This window comes from Nycticebus coucang, chromosome 4, assembly GCF_027406575.1.
Source record: "Nycticebus coucang isolate mNycCou1 chromosome 4, mNycCou1.pri, whole genome shotgun sequence".
NCBI classification, from domain to species: domain Eukaryota; kingdom Metazoa; phylum Chordata; class Mammalia; order Primates; family Lorisidae; genus Nycticebus; species Nycticebus coucang.
Window position 1 is genome coordinate 114026520 of NC_069783.1, and position 18338 is coordinate 114044857.

Genomic DNA, 18338 nt, shown 5'->3' on the forward strand with positions numbered 1-18338 from the left:
GAGCTGTGATGCCATGGCATTCTACCCAGGGAGACAGCTTGAGGCTCTGTCTCAAAAAAAAAGGTGGTCCATGTAGAGGGGTAGTCAACCATGGAGGTTGTACCATGTTTCAGTTACTATTCATGCAACTTTCTGTAGGTTTGAAATTTTGCAAAATAAAACTTTGTGCAAAAGTTTTTTAAACTTTGCTTATAGGCTCACCTGAAAAGGGTACCAGGAGGAAGAAGCCAGATCCAGAAAACACAAGACACGAGAAGGAGGTGTCCCTTAAGAGTATATTTATGAATCTCTCTCTCACACACACACACCTCTCTCGATGCTGACCAGGAAGGAGGTCGAGATGGATGAAAAAGGAACCACCAGGTGGCACTGGCACAGGGGAAGAGGGGGGACAAAAGGAACTTCTGACCCCACTGCAGCCCCCACCACCTCCTAACAGGAGGTGTACCTGGAGCTGGAAGAACAGAAGTGCTTATTTTCTTAGAGGAAAGTTTCAAAGTGCAGAAATTTCTTTTATAAAAAGCCTTTCCCCTCCACTCTTTGCCCCCTGATAGAGCCCAGCCCCTTGTATAGGCCATCTGTCTGTAAGGCTGGGGCAAGACAAGGTCATGGGGAAGGCGTAAGGCCAAACCTCTGGAGGGCCCAGGCTGTTAGGGCTTAAGCATAGTGGCTGCCAGGTGTCAGGGGGTGGTCCCCTCTGTGGTCCAGCTGGTCCTGCAAGCGGGCAAACTCGGCCAGCTCGTTGAGCTCCTGGAACTGTCGGTCCGTCTTGTGGCTGACCAATGAACGATAGAAGTGGACGGCAAAGACAATAAAGACCAGGCCAAATGGGACCATGATGGCAGTGGAGGCAATGGCAGCTGCCTGGCCAGGGGTGATACCGCCAGCACTACCACTGCCACTGACGTTGGCGACTGCACTACCACCAGCTGGGGGTTTGCTGGTGGGCCTCGGCTGGCCTGGCTGCTTTTTGAGGGGCAAGAACTTGACCCAGCAGAGCAGCACCACCTCAGCCAGGAACAGCAGTGTGCCAATGACAGTGGAGAAAGCCCAGGCCAGCTCGATGTGGCGGTGCATGCGCTCATGGGGTGACTCCTTGACTGAGTTGAGGTTGTGCACGTTGCTCACTGCCTCGATGTTGGGTAGGATGCAGGTGCTGATCATGAGTGCAAACAGGTGCACGGCCACCAACACCGTGGTGCAAATGCTGAAGGCAATGAGAAGCCCTAGTGGGTAGTCATGGTCAGTGTCCAGCTGCACTTCCACCATCGCCACCTGTGGGAGGACAGGGAAGGTGAGTGCCCGCACAGTCCAGGCCCACATAGCTATGCTCAACTCCTGACTTTCCTCCTCTCAGGCTCTGAGACCCTGGCCAGAATGTGGCTTCATTGAGCCTGTTTCCACATGGACATAATGGGGATAATAAGGCCCACCCAGTTAAGAGTTGAGACGTGATAGAAGTTACTGGCTCTGTTAACTCAGTAGCTGTGTGATACTGGGAAAGTCACTTAACCTCTCTGAGCCTCAACTTTCTTATCTCCAAAATAAGGCATTTAAAAAAAAAAACCATGTTGGGCTGCGACTGTGGCTCAAAGGAGTAGGGCACTGGCCCTGTATACTAGAGGTGGCAGGTTCAAACCCGGCCCCGGTCAAAAACTGCAAAAAAAACCAACAACTCACGTTCATAAAAGCAACCTCACATCCCTGGGATTAATCCCCCTCCAAAAAACCACGTTTATTAAAAAAAAAAACGGGTACAGGGCAGTGTCTGTGGCTCAGTGAGTAGGGCACCGGCCCCATATACTGAGGGTGGAGGGTTCGAACCTGGCCCTGGCCAAACTGCAACAACAACAAAAAAATAGCAGGGCATTGTGGCAGGCACCTGTAGTCCCATCTACTCAGGAGGCTGAGGCAAGAGAATTGCCTAAGCCCAAAAGCTGAAGGTTGCTGTTAACTGTGACGCCACAACACTCTACCGAGGGCAACAAAGTGAGACTCTGTCTCTAAGAAAAAAAAGCAGGTATAGTACCCTGTTTTCCCGAAAATAAGACAGTGTCTTATTTTAAGGTGTGCTCCCAAAGATGCGCTAGGTCTTATTTTCAGGGGACATCTTATCTTTCCTGTAAGTAGGTCTTATTTTCGGAGGATGTGTTATTTTCAGGGAACCAGGGTGGCTATCACGCCTGTAGTCCTAGCACTTTGGGAGGCTGAGGCAGATCACTTGAGCCCAGGACTAGATTTACAATAGTGAGAACCCATCTCTACAAAAAAAAAAAAAAAAAAAAAGCCAGACGTGGTGGTGTGTGCCTGTTGTCCCAGCAGGATCATTTGAGCCCAGGAGTTGGAGGCTTCAGTGACCTGTGATGGTGCCGCTGCACTCCAACTTGGGTGACTCTGTATCAAAAAAAACAATCACCAACCCACATCCCTGCTGGCCCCACATCCTCACATCTAAGCAGAAGATTCTCCTTTATGCTCTGCTCTGGGGACGAGCAGAGGGATAGTGGCTGGACAGGTGACAGCCCTCCCAGGACACACCCAGGCCCTTCCTGAGAACATAGTACAACGACCCAACAAGTACAAAGAGAGGCTTCCCAGAGCAATGGGTTCAACTGTCATGCTGGCTGGACAGCCCCCATGCCCTGGGGCTGTCTCCTCCCCAGCTTTGGGCATTGATGCACTAGCTACTCCCCAGTTCCTGGAGACCATGGATCTGAGGTCAATGGGGACATGCTCTGGGCCTGCCACCCGCTGTCTCTCACCTGAGCCTTGGAAAATCACCCCCATGGAAGGAGCCAGATCATCAGATCTGGGCTGGGAGGAGCGGGTGGCAGGCAGGTGGCTAGGGTCAGTCCATGAGGGCTGGAAATATAGGGGGTGGGGGGGACGGCAGGTACCAATGGCAGTAACACCATCAAGGATAGGGACTCTTCATGAAGTGTGTGCTATGTATATGGCAGGCTCAGGGGAAGGCTGGTTTATCCTCAGATAAGCAGGGAGCTCCTGCAGCCTGCTTTTCTCACACCCGGTGAAGGGAGTGGGCTGCCCTCCTTCCCCACATTCTGCCAGGCTGCCTGGCTTTGAACTCTAACCCCTCTGCCCTTTATTAGGCTGCATGACTCTGACAAGTTCCTTTAACTTTCTGTGCCTCAGTTTCCACATCAGTAAAATGGGAATGATGGCACATGTTCCAGAAGGTTTATGTGAGGATTAAACTAATCCATGTAAAACACTCAGTGCCTAGCATATAATAAATCTTCAATAAAAGCAAACTTTGAGACTGAGCATTGTGGCTTACGCTGGTAATCCTGGGACTCTGGGAGGCTGAGGTGGGTGTACTGCTTGAAGTCAGGAGTTCAAAAGCAACTTAAGTTGAGACCTGGTTTCTACTAAAAATAGAAAAACTAGCCAGGCATTACAGCTGGTGCCTGTAGACCCAGCTACTTGGGAGATGAGGCAAGAGGATTGCTCAAGCCCAAGAGTTTGAGATTACTGTGAGCTATGACTGCAAAGAACTCTAGCCTGGGGCAACAGAGTGAGACTTTGTCTCCAAAAAAAGCAAGCTTTTTAAAAATCACGTGACAAACTTTACCCCCAAGCCCTCTATCTTTTTTTTTTCGTTTTTTTTGAGACTGTCTCTCTATGTCACCCTCAATAGAGTGTAGTGGTATCACAGCTCACAGCAATCTCAAACTCTTGGGCTTAAGCAACTCTCTTGTCTCAGCCTCTGAAGTAGCTGGGCCTACAGGAGTCCGCCATAATGCCTGGCTATTTTTTTTGGTTGCAGTTGTCATTGTTGCAGTTGCTTTAGCATGCCTAGGCTGGGCTCGAACCCGCCAGCCTCGATGTATGTGGCTGGCGCCCCACTCACTGAGCTACGGGCACCATGTCCCGCAAGCCCACTATCTTTACATGAAATTCTCCCAGGGTTTCTGCCCTCCTGTTGAGGGGGCACACTCAGGGCCAAATGGGCAGACTTGGGTTCTAGATCAAGAACTGCCCGTTTCATGTTTCTTGTGACCTTTGTCAAGACCCTCCCAGTCTAGAGCTGACGTGGGGTCAGACACCACTGAGAATCTGGTAAAAACAGTGGGTATTCATTCTCCTTAAAACATCTAGATATGTATATTCTTCAGACTCTGTAGACAACTGCAATGGGATTCATAGGCTTTTGCCTAAGAATTCCCACAACTGACAATTTATGTACTTTTCAACCCAGGAGTTTATAAAACATTTCAAGCTCATATAAATTTGGGGCAGTGCCATCAGGATTTTGACTGTTTTTGAGATCACTTGTGGCCTAAAGCCAACCCCGAGAATTCTTAGTACATGCGGGTGAAGGGCATTGCATGGGGCAGGCCACCAGAGCAGGGCTCAGTACATTAAGGGCGGCATCCCATGGCTCTCCTGGCTTCTGCCCCAGGCCTGCCCATACCTGGAAAAGGGGGCCCCCTTCAGCAGCCAGTGTTTCTCGCCACCTCCCCACCCCCAGTACTTCCTCTTCCTGTTTTGGCCTGCTGCCCCAGAACCTGAAATCTGAGAAAGGACAAGCAGCAAAGGCTGCTGCTTGGCTGCCCCAAGTCCACCCAGGTCTCCTGCTATCTACTTGCTTATTTACCCACTCATCAGAAATGTCTGGAGCCCTCAGGCAGGTCAGGCCCTGAGAGTGTGTGTGCAGGGCTTGCACACAGGTGTACATTCTCAGTCTGTCCCCCACCTGGTGCTCACCTACACTCTAGCCACCCCTGAGGGTATATCTTCCTCCCTAGAGCAGCTGAGAGCACAGGCCCAAACCACACAGCGGGATACAAACCGGCTCATGCACCATTCACCAAGCTGGTGACTTGGGACAGGCATTTCAACCTCTCTCTGCCACAGCTGCCACATTTACGCAATGGGCCAATTTGTTTGCTTGTTACTGCGTTGTATGAGGCCCTTAGAACAAGTCTTGGTATGTAATAAACTTAAATGTCAAAGATTACTATGTAGTAATACCATTATTCAGGAGGACATATAGGCTAGGCACATGCCAATAGTCACAGCTACTCAAGAGGCCAAGGTGGAAGGATCACTTGAGCCCAGGAGTTCAAGGCCAGCCTTAGCAGCATAGGGACACCCCATCTCTAAGAAAAAGACAAAAAAGAAAAGAACAAGGGCAGCGCCTGTGGCTCAGTGAGTAGGGCACCGGCCCCATATACCAAGGGTGGTGGGTTCAAACCCAGCCCCGGCCAAACTGCAACAAAAAAATAGCCGGGCGTTGTGGCGGGCGCCTGTAGTCCCAGCTGCTCGGGAGGCTGAGGCAGGAGAATCACATTAAGCCCAAGAGCTGGAGGTTGCTGTGAGCTGTGTGACGCCACGGCACTCTACCAAGGGCGGTACAGTGAGACTCTGTCTCTACAAAAAAAAAAAGAAAGAAAGAAAAGAACAAAAAAAAAGAAAAGAAAAGAAAGAAAAGCACAGAACTTGAAGTAGAAAAGAAATAGCTCTGGATACTCTCGGCTGAGGCTACAGAGAGCTGACCCTGTACACCCCTGTTCCAACCTCCCACTCCATACCAAACCACATCTGGCCAGATGGTCACCTCCACAGAGCAGAGATCACCATGCTCCATGCCATTTGTCAGAGGCTCCAGGGCCAGAAAACAGCAGCTGGTGGGACATACATGACCAAAAGTAGCCAGCCCTCTCTGAGGTCTTAGGCTAGGTAACAGTCTGATCCCTCCAAGGAAGAGGAAGGGGCCTGCTGCCCTGCTCTGGAAGAAACCCCATTAGCCTTGCTGGATCCTATGATTCCTGGAACTCCAGCCCCACAGGCAGGCTGTATGTTCCCACATTTGGGACCAAGTTCAATGCCACAAGGCTGTGTGAAAGAATGATTCTGAGTGAGAAGAAAGAAACCATTGGCACAAGGCATGGAACTTGATGGAAATGTCACAGGAATAAAAGCCAATGCTTTTTCCAGGATGTTTCCTGCTTGGGAAATCTACCCTCAGGTGGGGGCAGCAAAGTTAGGGGGCCTCTAGGATCTGGCAGCTGACTCCCAGGGCCCCAGCAGAGTCCCAGGGAGATCAGATCAGATCAGATTGCAGGCAGCTTCACAAGGTAAATATAGCCCTTAACCCAAAATAAACAGCCTCCAGCCCAACACCAGCCTGCTTGAACACATGGGTCCTAAAGGGATGGAGTGGGCAAGAGATAGCCAGCCCCACCCAGGTCCACAGGCTCCCAGAGGGAACTCTGAGGACCAAACCTCAGACAAGAGCCAAAGAAAAAGATTATGTAATTCTGCCAAGGGTGGGGCCTGGCTGGCCATGGCTGATTTAACTGGGCATTTGCCCACCCTGCCCGACACCAACCACCTTTCCTCACTCCTGCTGGTCTCCATGGGGACCCTGGGTACCTGGTGCCTGAAGTCTAGGCCCTTCTGTAGCAGTTTGCCTAAGCACAGCTTGACCTCAGCGCCCACAATGGGGAGACCCAACTTTCCTTTCCCCAGTAGCCTGGGTCTTCTCTTGTCCACCATTCAAGGTGGGTGGATGGGTGGCTGCCGCCTGGAACACAAGGGCCTCCAAGCTGTAGTCACCTCAGGTCACCCAGAGCTGTCTGAGCCTGCCAGCCCCACCTCAAGTGCAAACCATCTATTAAGAAGGGATTGAGGCCTAGTCCAGCAGTTTACAAACTCTTGACTATGACACTTCAGTACTCCAAATGTTTCTATAAATAGATACACACATTTATAACAGAATTGAAAGCTACACCAAACATTTCTCCTTGGGGCATGCCAACAGAGCCTTTTCTTTCAAGAGGTAATGCATGGTGCTGCTTTCTATTTCATTTCATTCTTACTTCATTTTTAAAAATGCCAGTTACAGCTCATTAAATTTATGTCATAAGCCACTAATAAGTTGAACCTGCAGATGGAGTGGCAGTGGAGCAGGACATAGGTTAGATTTTAGAGTTTCACTTTGTCACCCTTGGTAGAGTGCTATGGCATCATAGCTCACAGCAACCTCAAATTGTTGGGTTCAAGCAATTCTCCTGTCTCAGCCTCCCAAGTAGCTGGGACTATAGGCATCCACCACAACGCCTGGCTATTTTTTTTTTTTTTTTTGAGACATAGTCTCATTATGTCGCTCTCAGTAGAGTGTCGAAGCATCACAGCATCACAGCTCACAGCAACCTCCAACTCTTGGGCTTAAGTGATTCTCTTGCCTCAGTCTCCCAAGTAGTTGGGACTACAAGCACTCGCCACGACGACCAGCTATTTTTTGGTTGCAGTTGTCATTGTTATTTAGCAGGCCTAGGCCAGGCTCGAACCCACCAGCTTCGGTGTATGTGGCCAGCATCCTATTCTCTGAACCACTGGTGCCAAGCCAATGCCCGGCTATTTTTTTAGAGGCGGGGTCTCCCTCTTTAACTCAGGCTGGTCTCCAACCTGTGAGCTCAGGCAATTTCACCCATCACCAATCGGCCTCCCTGATTGCTGGGATTACAGGTATGAGCCACCACATCCTGCCAGGTCTAGACTTTCTATTTGCTAATTCCTATTTCTTCAGATTTTATCTTCCAAGTGACTGCTGTTCCCTGGGCTCCCAAGTGAGGACCTAGGCCTTTCATTCATCTACGGGAAATAGTTACTAAGAAGTTGCTATGTGCCTGGAAGACCTTCTGGCTCTGTTGGAGACAAAGCAGGAAATAAAACAAGATCCCTGCCCCAGAAAGGAGTACTGAGGAAGGATGACAGATACTAAACATTCAAGCAAATGAGTATTTTCAGACTGTGATAACTGCCTTTAATTGATGCGTCCCTATTACCCCCCACCCAAACAGATTTTAAATATAGAATTCTGGTTTTACTCTGAGGTATTTCTGTTTCTCCAGCATCTAGTGCTGGTTCAAGGTAAGACTTGACCTTGGGAATTTCAGCCCGGGGTGTCTACAATTTTCAATGGACAATTCTAAGTGATCCCCGTGACTTAGAAGATCATATTGGAATGTCTAATGATATTCATTGATTATTTAGCTCATCCTTCCAACTTTCCTGTTTTTTATTTTTATGTATGTTTATAATAGCAAGATGTTTTATTAGAATGCATATATAATTTACAAACCTACAAACATTTTTCTTTCTTTCTTTCTTTTTTTTTTTAGAGACAGAGTTTCACTTTATCATCCACAGTAGAGCGCGTGGTGTCACACAGCTCACAGCAACCTCCAATTCCTGGGTTTAGGTGATTCCCTGGCCTCAGCTAAGTAGCTGTGACTACAGGCGCCTGCCACAATGCCCAGCTATTTTTTTGCAGCGGTTTGGCCAGGGCCTGGTTTGAACTCTCCACATTTGTTATATGGAGCCAGTGCCCTGCCCACAAACCTACAAATATTAAGGCTAGTGTTAAAAATATTTTCAATAAGGGTATGAGCTCAAAAGATTGGAGACCACAGCTTAGATCAGGGATCAGCAAACTAAGGCCTGCAGACTAGTTTTTTTTTTTTTTTTTTGGAGACAGAATCTTACTTTGTTGCCCTTGGTAGAGTGCTATGGCGTCAAAGCTCACAGCAATCTCAAACTCTTGGACTCAAGCAATCCTCTTGCCTTAGCCTGTGAAGTAGCTGGGACTATAGACACCTGCCACAATGTTGGCTATTTTTTCTTTCTTTTTTTTTTGAGACAGAGACTCAAGCTGTCGCCTTGAATAGAGTGCTGTAAAACCTCAGCAACCTCCAACTTGGGCTTAAGCAATCCTCTTGACTCAGTTTTTCTATTTTTAGTAGAGACGGGATCTTGCTTTTTGCTCAGGCTGGTCTCGAACTCATGAGCTCAGGCAATCCACTGCCTCAGCCTCCCAGAGTGTAGTATTATAGGCATGAGCCACTACCCCTGGCCAGTCTGGCTATTTTTAGAGATGAGGTCTAGCTCTGGCTCAGGTAGGTCTTGAACCTGTGAGCTCAGGGAATCCACCTGCCTCAGCCTCCCAGAGTGCTAGGATTACAGGTGTGAGCCACCGCCCAGCCCAGACTATAATTTTTGTAAATAAAGTTTTATTGGCACCAAGCCATGCCCATTCACTTACATATTATGTTGTCTGTGGCTTTCTAGCTACAATGGTGGATTCGAACAGTTACCAGTGAGACCGCATGGCTCCTTTACAGAGAAAGTTGGCTAACACCTAGGTTAGAACAATGCTCCCCAAAGAAGGTTGTCAAATAACAGTCCTACAAGATTCTCCAAAGAAAATAGTCTGTGGTTCTGTCTGAGACATCCCTCTGGGGAGCAAAGGACTCTTAGAAACCCCATCAGAGAGAAATCTGCTATGTTTAAATTTTATATTCAATTTTATTTCTCCCAGAGAACTCTACCCACAACCCCTGCCCAGGGCTGCCTCACCAAATGTACTTAGAGGTAGTTCTTCACTAGCGAGGGACACAGAAATATGCCACAGGGATTTGTGAAATGTTACAAAAGGCTTTTCTGCTGGGCAGGGAGAAAATCTTCCTCTTGGAGCATTCAGCAAAATTCTGTTTATACATAGCCCAATGTGCAAATCCAAAAAGCAGGTATAGGGCATCTGAAGACTTCAAAGGCTCAGTGATCAACCAGGAACGGGGGTGGTAGTGAGAGGATGGTAGAGAGGAAAAGGTTCCCAGACAGACCAGAGCTTGAATTCAACTAGCTGGGGGAATCTTTTTTTTGAGACAGGGTCTTACTTTGTCATTCTCAGTAGAGTGCCATGGCATCATAGCTCACAGAAATCTCAAATTCTTCAGCTCAAGCAATCCTCTTGCCTTAGCCTCCCGAGTAGCCAAGACTACAAGTACGCCACCACAACACCTGGCTAGTTTTTAGAGAAAGGGTCTCACCCAGGCTCAGGATGGTCTCGAACTCCTAAGCTCAGGCAATCCACCTGCCTCGGCCTTCCAGAGTGCTAGGATTAAAGGCCTGAGCCACCTTGCCCAGCTAGCTGGGGGATCTTAACCTCTAGGCTCAAGCTGTCTGTCTATAGTACATACTTTTAAAAACTACTGTGAGTGCCAGGCACCAGTGGCTCATGCCTGTAATCTTAGCACTCCTGGGAGGCTCAGGAGGGAAGATTGCTTTAGCTCATCAGTAGTAGAGATATTGTCTCTACTAAAAATAAAATAAAATAAATAGAAAATTAGGGCGGCGCCTGTGGCTCAGTCGGTAAGGCGCCGGCCCCATATACTGAGGGTGGCGGGTTCAAACCGGGCCCCGGCTGAACTGCAACCAAAAAATAGCCAGGCGCTGTGGCGGGCGCCTGCAGTCCCAGCTACTCGGGAGGCTGAGGCAAGAGAATCGCTTCAGCCCAGGAGTTGGAGGTTGCTGTGAGCTGTGTGAGGCCACCGCACTCTACCGAGGGCCATAAAGTGAGACTCTGTCTCTACAAAAAAAAAAAAAGAAAGAAAATTAGCCAGAAAAAAAAAAAAAAAAAAAAAAAAAGAAAATTAGCCAGACATGGTGACACATGCCTGCATTCTCAGCTACCTGGGAGGCCAAGGCAAGAGGATCACTTGAGCTTACCAGTTTGAAGTTGCTGTGAGCTATGACGCCATAGCACACTACTGAAGTAGATAGAATTAGACTTTTGTCTCAAATAAAAAATAGCAGCTACTATCATTGTTATAGAATTCATAATATAACTCCTCTTTCTAAAACAGTGGTTTTCAACCTTCCTAATGCCACAGCCCTTTAATACAGTTCCTGTGGGTGGTGACCCACAGGTTGAGAACCATTTGTCTTAAATCTTCAATGGCTTCCTATTGCCGGTTCAAGACTTTGAACTTCCTGAACAGCTAATCAAGGCCCTCCATCAGCTGGCCTGGGTAGATTTGACTTTTTTCTCTGCTACTCTCTACACACCCTTAACCCTAGCCACCTCAGCCCCTATATTTTTCCCCCAGACTCTGTAATTGTTCCTGCCATTTCCTCTGACCAGAGGGCTCTTCCCAAAGTCCTAACTCTAACACCCTCAAAGCTCAGGTAGAATCAGATTCTTCTAACTCAATTAACCTTTGTTAAAGCAGCCCCAAAACCTTCCACCATGCCATGCCTGGCCTAGCCCCAACACCTTAGGAACACGGTGAGTTTCCTAGATACCTGGGTCAAGTAATGGACGTGCTTTGCAAATATTAACTCAATGAATCCTCACACCAACAAGGTTGGTACTACTCTTACCCCATTTTATAGATGAGGAAACTGGGGCCAGAAAGGTTTAGTAACTTCCCTAAGGTCTCACAGTTCTAATAGGTAGAGCTGGGATTTGAACTCAAGCTGGCTGGAGTGTCTTATTTTGTTCTACTACATTTGAGCCTCTTAGCTCTGTCCTCCAACTGTCTGAGGCTTTATCTCCCATAGTAACAGGACCACCCACAGGCACAGGGCTCTGCAACCTACCACCCAGGTGGAGAAATCATTCATCTAGATGACCACCTACTCTCACCAAGTTGTAGAATGATCACACAAGGTGGCCCAAGTGGCACAGCGTCCAGCCTATTGCCAAGAGCCCAGTCAACAATTATAATAGCAATTACTATCAGTGATTAAGGATGTGGGTAGTAATAGCAATTTCTTTTTTTTGTAGAGACAGAGTCTCACTTTATGGCCCTCAGTAGAGTGCCGTGGCCTCACCCAGCTCACAGCAACCTCCAACTCCTGGGCTTAAGCGATTCACTTGCCTCAGCCTCCCGAGTAGCTGGGATTACAGGCACCCGCCACAACGCCCGGCTATTTTTTGGTTGCAGTTTGGCCAGGGCCGGGTTTGAACCCGCCACCCTCGGTATATGGGGCCGGCACCCTACCCACTGAGCCACAGGCGCCGCCCAGTAATAGCAATTTCTTGCTCAGCTCCGTGGCTCCTGAAGTTGGAATGAATCACGGAGGCCCAATAATGTCTTAGGCCTTAAGCCTTTTCTTCAAACTTATTATTTTTTTTTTTTTTTGTAGAGACAGAGTCTCACTTTATGGCCCTCGGTAGAGTGCCGTGGCCTCACACAGCTCACAGCAACCTCCAACTCCTGGGCTTAAGCGATTCTCTTGCCTCAGCCTCCCGAGCAGCTGGGACTACAGGCGCCCGCCACAACGCCCGGCTATTTTTTTGTTGCAGTTCGGCCGGGGCCGGGTTTGAATCCGCCACCCTCGGTATATGGGGCCGGCGCCTTACCGACTGAGCCACAGGTGCCACCCCAAACTTATTTTCATAGCAATTCCACGCAACTTCTGAACCCGCTCTGAAACCTGGGGACGAAAGGGTGCTGGTGGGTAGAGAACTTGAGGAGGCAGATAATCCAAAAATAATTGATCTCAGGTCGTGGAAAGCATTTTGTTTACGGCAGCAGGCTGTCCTTCCCAATTATCTTCTGCTTAGGTTAATGTTACAGCCTGCCCTCCCTAGCAGACTGAGTCGCCACGTGTGCTCACTGGTCCTGCGGGAGACAGGGTCAGGCTGAGACTGGCTTCCTCTTGCCAAGAGGTAAAGTGAGGCACTAGATGACCTGAATCAAAGCCACAGGAGTATATTAGGCTTCAGGAGCACTGCGGGATGCTGATCACATGCTGTGTCCAGGCCCTCCTGTTCTGTATTTTCCTTCTTTCTTTCTTTTTGTTCTATATCTTTCATTAGTTGGAGTGCTCATCCTAGCTGAGGTCTATATTTCCAGGAATGCTGTCTGAAGCAAGAATCTCATCTGCAGAGGGTCTGACCAAGATGTATGTCATTAGATCTTGAAAATTCCTAAATTCTTCACAAGCTCAGTCTGGCCTCAGAAATTCACATGTGAGCCCATGGCAGAGCAGGATCTTTGCCATCTTTGTGCACATGAGAAAACTAGCTTCAAATAAATAAAGGCACTTGCCCGAGGTCCCATGGCCTGTGGCCAAAAAATACTTCATGAACACCTGGCCAGGCTCTTCCACCTAAGAGGTGGGGAATCTCTCAATCCCCTTCAGGCTTTCTGGGAGACCCACTCTCAATCTCACCTGGTGAGCAGGTGAGGCTGGCATCCTTGGCAACTCTCCAGTCCCCTGGAGATCAAAGGTCATGTTAGCACCTCTGGCTTTCCAGGTCTCAAGGAAGGAAGCCCTCTGGGGGCAGGAAGCTGGTTGTGCTGACTCATAGGCCAAGGGAGAATAGTCCAGGAAACTTGTCACTCTGTTACCATGGCATCGGGCTGCCTGGCACCCCTTCTTCTCTGAAGCTTATGCGCAGGCCAAGAGTCTGTGGTGAGGGTGGGGCATGGTCAGACCTGCCCTGCTGACCCCCACCTCATCCCATCTCTCTCACAGATTTCCAGCTTCATGGCAAAGGCGGTTACCCTCTTATAACCACTGCCCCAGAATGGAGGCTGTCATGAGGTTCTGCCTTTCCTTGCCTGTAGAACTTTAGAGCTTCCACCAGCAGACCCAGGAAGGTCCCCAAGAGATAAGACTGGGTGAGCCAAGGCCCACCCACTGCCACTGGCTGCCTCAGCCTCTTGACTTCCCCACACTGCTTTTAGCAAGAGGAAGAAGGAGGTGCCGTTTGACTACGAGGCCTGCCTTTTTTTTTTTTTTTGTAGAGGCAGAGTCTCACTTTACTGCCCTAGGTAGAGTGCCGTGGCGTCACACGGGATTACGTGATTCTCTTGCCTCAGCCTCCCAAGCAGCTGGGACTACAGGCGCCCGCCACAACACCCAGCTATTTTTTGGTTACAGTTTTGGCCGGGGCTGGGTTTGAACCCACCATCCTCGGTATATGGGGCCCGCGCCCTACTTGCTGAGCCACAGGCGCCGCCCGAGGCCTGCCTTTTTTGGGAGGAAGAAAGGGCTTGAAAAGGCAGGAAAGTGTCACCCATCTGGATCCTCACCTCTTTTTTTTTTTTTCTTCTTGAGACAAAGAGTCTCAAGCTATTGTCCTGGGTGGAGTGTCCTGGCATCATAGCTCATAGCAACCTCCAACTTGGGCTCAAACAATCCTCTTGCCTCAGTCTCTATTTTTAGTAGAGATGGGGTCTCACTTTTTGCTCAGGCTGTTCTCAAACTCATGAACTGAAGCAATCCACCCGCCTCAGCCTTCCAGAGTGCTAAGATCACAGGTATGAGCCACTGTGCCTGGTCTTTTTTTTTCTTTTGAGCAGAGTCTCATTCTGTCATCTAGGCTAAAGTGCCATGGCCTCAGCCTAGCTACAGCAACCTCAAACTCCTAGGCTCAAGCCATCCTCCTCCCTCAGTCTCATGAGTAGTTGAGACTATAGGTACCTACCACAACCACCACCTAATTTTTCTATTTTTGGTAGAGATGAGGTGTTGCTCTTGCTCAGGCCAGTCTCTTGTTCCTCAACTCAAGAGATCTTCAAGCCAGATATGGTGGCTCATACCTGTAATCCTAGCACTCTGGGAGGCCTAGGTGGGTTGACTGCTTGAGCTCAAGAGTTCAATACCAGCCTGAGCAAGGGTGAGACACCATCTCTACTAAAAATGAAAACTGAGGAAAGAGGATCTCTTGAGCCCAAGAGTTTGAGGTTGCTATGAGCTATGAAGCCATGGCACTCTACCAAGAGCAACAAAGTGAGACTCTGTTTCAAAAAACAAAACAAAACAAGAGATCCTCCTTCCTTGGCATCCCAGAGTGCTAGGATCATAGTCTTGAGCATCTGGGTGGATTCTCACCTCTTAAAAGAGGGAAGGGGACTGGGGCAGTCATGAATTCATGATTGCAAGAAATGGGGGAAATGGGGAAAAAAAAAGAAATGTGGGAATGGGGACAGGGGCAGAGGCTCACGCCTGTAATCCTAGCCCTTTGGAAGGCTGAGGCAGGAGGACTGCTTGAATCCCGAAGTTCAAGGTTTGCAGTGGAGCTATGATGAGGCCATTGGCCATTGCACTCTAGCCTGGGTGACAGAGCCAGATCCTGCCCCCCCCCCAAAAAAAAAAAGAAAGAAAGAAAGAAAAGAAAAGAAAGAAGGAAAAGAAAGAGGGCAGTGCCTGGGGCTCAAGGAGTAGGGCGCCGGACCCATATACTAGAGGTGGAGGGTTCAAACCTGGCCCCAGCCAAAAACTGCAAAAAAAAAAAGAAAGAAAGAAAGAAAAGAAAGGAAAGAAAGAAAAAAAAAAGGGGGGGGTGAGAATGGCCCCCATCTGAAAATTGGTGGCTCCCTCTCCTCCAGTTACAAAACTTGACTTAAAAGAGACTTTTTTGCTCTATCTCTCATTTTTTTGGCCTGGTCCTCATATATCCATAGGTGGACATTGATAAGAACTCCATACGCCACAGATGGTACAAGTGCCTAAGCAAGTTCTTGATGCCAGCAGACCTGGGTTCAAATTCGGCTCTCCCAGACTAGCTGTGTGGCCTTGGGAAAGTCCCCTGACAAAATCACCTCAAAGGGCTGTTGAGGAGTGAGCTTAGAAGTGAGGGAACCTACACAGTGTCTAGCACATAGTATTGAGTGACTGGTAAATGTCACTATTCTTACAGATTGTTCAGGCACAAGGCAAAGATTGGTTTCTTAGTACTTAGTACTGATAAAACAGGATTCCATCATATCCAAACTGAAAACTAGGGTGCTATTCTTTTACGTACACATGCTTTCTCTCTCTCTGATTTCCTTTCAGGGGCTTCCTCAGTTTCATTGCTCAAGTCAGAGAAACTTTTATTTATTTATTTATTTTTTGAGACAGAGTCTTATTATGTCGCCCTCAGAAGAGTGCCGTGGTGTCACAGCTCACAGCAACCTTAAACTCTTGGGCTTAAGCGATTCTCTTGCCTCAGCCCCCCACGTAGCTGAGACTACAGCTGCTCACCACAACACCCGGCTATTTTTTTGGTTGCAGTTGTCGCTGTTGTTTAGCAGGCCCGAGCCGGGTTTGAACTCACCAGCACCCTACTCACTGAGCTATAGGCGCCAAGCCAGAAAAATTTTTAAGTAGCAGCCTTCATTTACTGATTCAGAAATCAAGGCCCAGAAAGGGATAGTGATTTGCCTGAGGTCACATAGGCAGCAAGTGGCACAGTATGACCCCCAATCTGGCCTTCCCACTGAACCCCAGAGGCCTCTAAAAAAATTTGAGATTTGCTGCATTGGCCCAGTTGTTTGTGGAACACAGCAAGAACCCCAGACACACTCCCTTCCCAAGAAAACACAAGGAAACACCAAGGGCACAGCCACTCCCTCTCTCCATGCTTAGCTCACTCAAGGGGAGGCAGGAATGCTCTGGGCTACAGAACTGGGGGGAAGGGAGGGTGACCCTATTCATGCAGGCTGATGTCACCAAATGTGATAATAATGTAGTTATTATGTAGTGCCCTGCCCCAGACGGACTTCAAGATTCCAGGCCTGAAGGTATCTCCAGAAGCCGCTTCATGGCCCAACCTGCAGCCTCACCCACACCACCCCTCAGAGGCTTTTTACTTCAGCCCTATGAGACAAGGAGGGAGAGAAAATGTGCCTACCCCCTAAATCAAGAAAGAGCCTATTCAACAGGAACATGTCCCATCCTCCTCCCCCACACCCAGTGACTCAGTGGCAAGTTTCTGGAGAAGAAACTGAGAGTGGGGAGTGGCTGTCAAACCCCCAAGCCAAGGCCCTCGGAAAATGCAGTGGAAAAAGAGTGTCAGGAAATCCCCTCTGTTAGATGGTAAAAGAACACAGCAATACCTTCAGGCCTCAGGTGTGGGGGCACAAGACAGCTGCAGGGTCTCTCTCCTCATCCTGTTAGACCCTTTGAGTCCTTCCTTTGCCCCTGAACACATGTGGGAATGGCTTCTAACGGATCTAACTTTGGGGACGCATCGTTCTTGCTGTGTTCCTCTCTCCTTGCTGCATCAGGTACCTGAACCCCCCAACCCTGAAGATTTGTATGGCTTGTTACCACATCACATCAGTGTCACCTGTCGTCCACCGCACCTCAAGCCCAGGACCTCTGAGCCCCCTTCAGCGCTCACGACAGCGTCTCCCAGATCTTCCCTTCACTCCAGGCCAGCCTGGCCTACTCCCCATTGGCCCCGGGCGGGAGCGATCAGGACAGGAGAGGGGGGAGGGCAGGGTGGCCCAAGCTCACCATGGCGAAGCCGGAGAGCAGAGCCGAGGTCCGGCTGGAGGCTTTGAGCTTGGCGCGGCTCAAGTAGAGCTTGCGCCAGGACAGCGCCTGCATGGAGTGCTCGTTGAGGCTCATCACCTCAGAATAACTCTGGCCGATCCACTCCGGGTAGGTGACGGCGGGCGGTGGCGCCGGGGTCCCTGAGGGCTCCCCGTCCCCGCTGCGGCGGCGGCTTCGGCGGCTGCCGCTGTTGGTGCTGCTGCCGCTGAGGGGAAGCTCGGGGCTGCTGCTGCTCGGGGGCGGGGCGGGCTCCGGATGCATGGAGCACGCTGCAAAGGCGCGGGCCGGCCCGGACGCCAACGAAGGCAACCCGCCGCACCTCCGCCTCCGCCTCCGCCTCCCTCCACGCGGGCCCGACCTCACCGGGCCCGCTGCACACTAACAGGAGGTCTGGAAGCGCCTGCAGCCTCAGCTCACAGTCCCGCAAGAGCCAATAGCAAAAGTCCCCGGAGGTTCGGACGCGAGACTACGCGGGCCAGTGTCCCGGATCCCCGGGTCCCGGACCCCCGACGCGTACGGCGATTGGCTGCCACCCGGGCTGGTTTGCATACGCCCCGCCCGCCAAGAGGTAGGCGGTATCCGCGCGAATCATGAGATCAATCTCCTCCCAGGGCGCCGCCCACAGTCGGCCGCGCGCCGGCGTCTTCCTGGAAGCGTTCAGCTACTCCAGGCCTGCGGTGCTGCTGCTCTCGGTCCCTCCCATCTCGGCAGCTGCTCTGCTGGCCCGTCTCCCGGAGCCGGACTCCTGGTCAAGCCGCCTGGGGTCACCTCTGAGCGCCTCCTGAGGCCCATTTCCCCTGCAAGGTGGTGCAAGGTCTGTAGGAGAAAGCGGGCTTAGGTCTAGAGTTCATTGTGTCAGTGTTTATTCAGCGCCTGCTGGGTGCCAGCGTTGTTCTAGGCACTGAAGTAGAGTGGTGAACAAGATGGACAAGGTGCCATGCCCTCTTGGAGCTTACACTTTAGTGAGGGGGCATACAAGCACCAATGAGTAAATTATAATAGTTTAGAAGGTGCTAAATGTACACGAAAAATAGAATAAAAGAGGTGAGTAGTGCCAGAACTGCAACTTTAATTTTAAAATACTTGGAGATTTTTGGTGTGTTTGTTCACTTGTTCGCCTACATTCAGTGAGATCGGCTGCGGCTCAAGGATGATTTAACACATACTGGTGAGTGTGTGGACACACATATAATTTTTTTAGGAATAGAGTTTTGCGCTGCTGCCTAGGCTGGAGTGCAGTGGCACAATCA

The 18338-nt window shown here is 49.8% G+C and overlaps 1 protein-coding gene across 1 annotated transcript; it reads right to left on the reverse strand.

Annotated features, from left to right (window-relative positions):
- Positions 1-257: 257 nt before the first annotated feature.
- On the reverse strand, positions 258-17602 carry ORAI1 (ORAI calcium release-activated calcium modulator 1). The gene is made up of 2 exons (XM_053586996.1): positions 17050-17602; positions 258-1275 (listed from the first exon to the last, which is right to left on the reverse strand). The coding sequence occupies exons 1-2, from the start codon at positions 17347-17349 to the stop codon at positions 658-660; spliced, it is 918 nt and encodes a 305-aa protein (XP_053442971.1). The 5' UTR covers positions 17350-17602; the 3' UTR covers positions 258-657.
- Between the last annotated feature and the right edge of the window lie 736 nt (positions 17603-18338).

Excerpts from the sequence above, each read along its gene's own strand:
- ORAI1 (XM_053586996.1), bottom strand. The coding sequence starts at position 17,349 with ATGCATCCGGAGCCCGCCCCGCCCCCGAGCAGCAGCAGCCCCGAGCTT. Across the intron at positions 1,276-17,049 it reads TGCTCTCCGGCTTCGCCATG|GTGGCGATGGTGGAAGTGCA; the intron begins GTGAGCTTGGGC and ends GTCCTCCCACAG.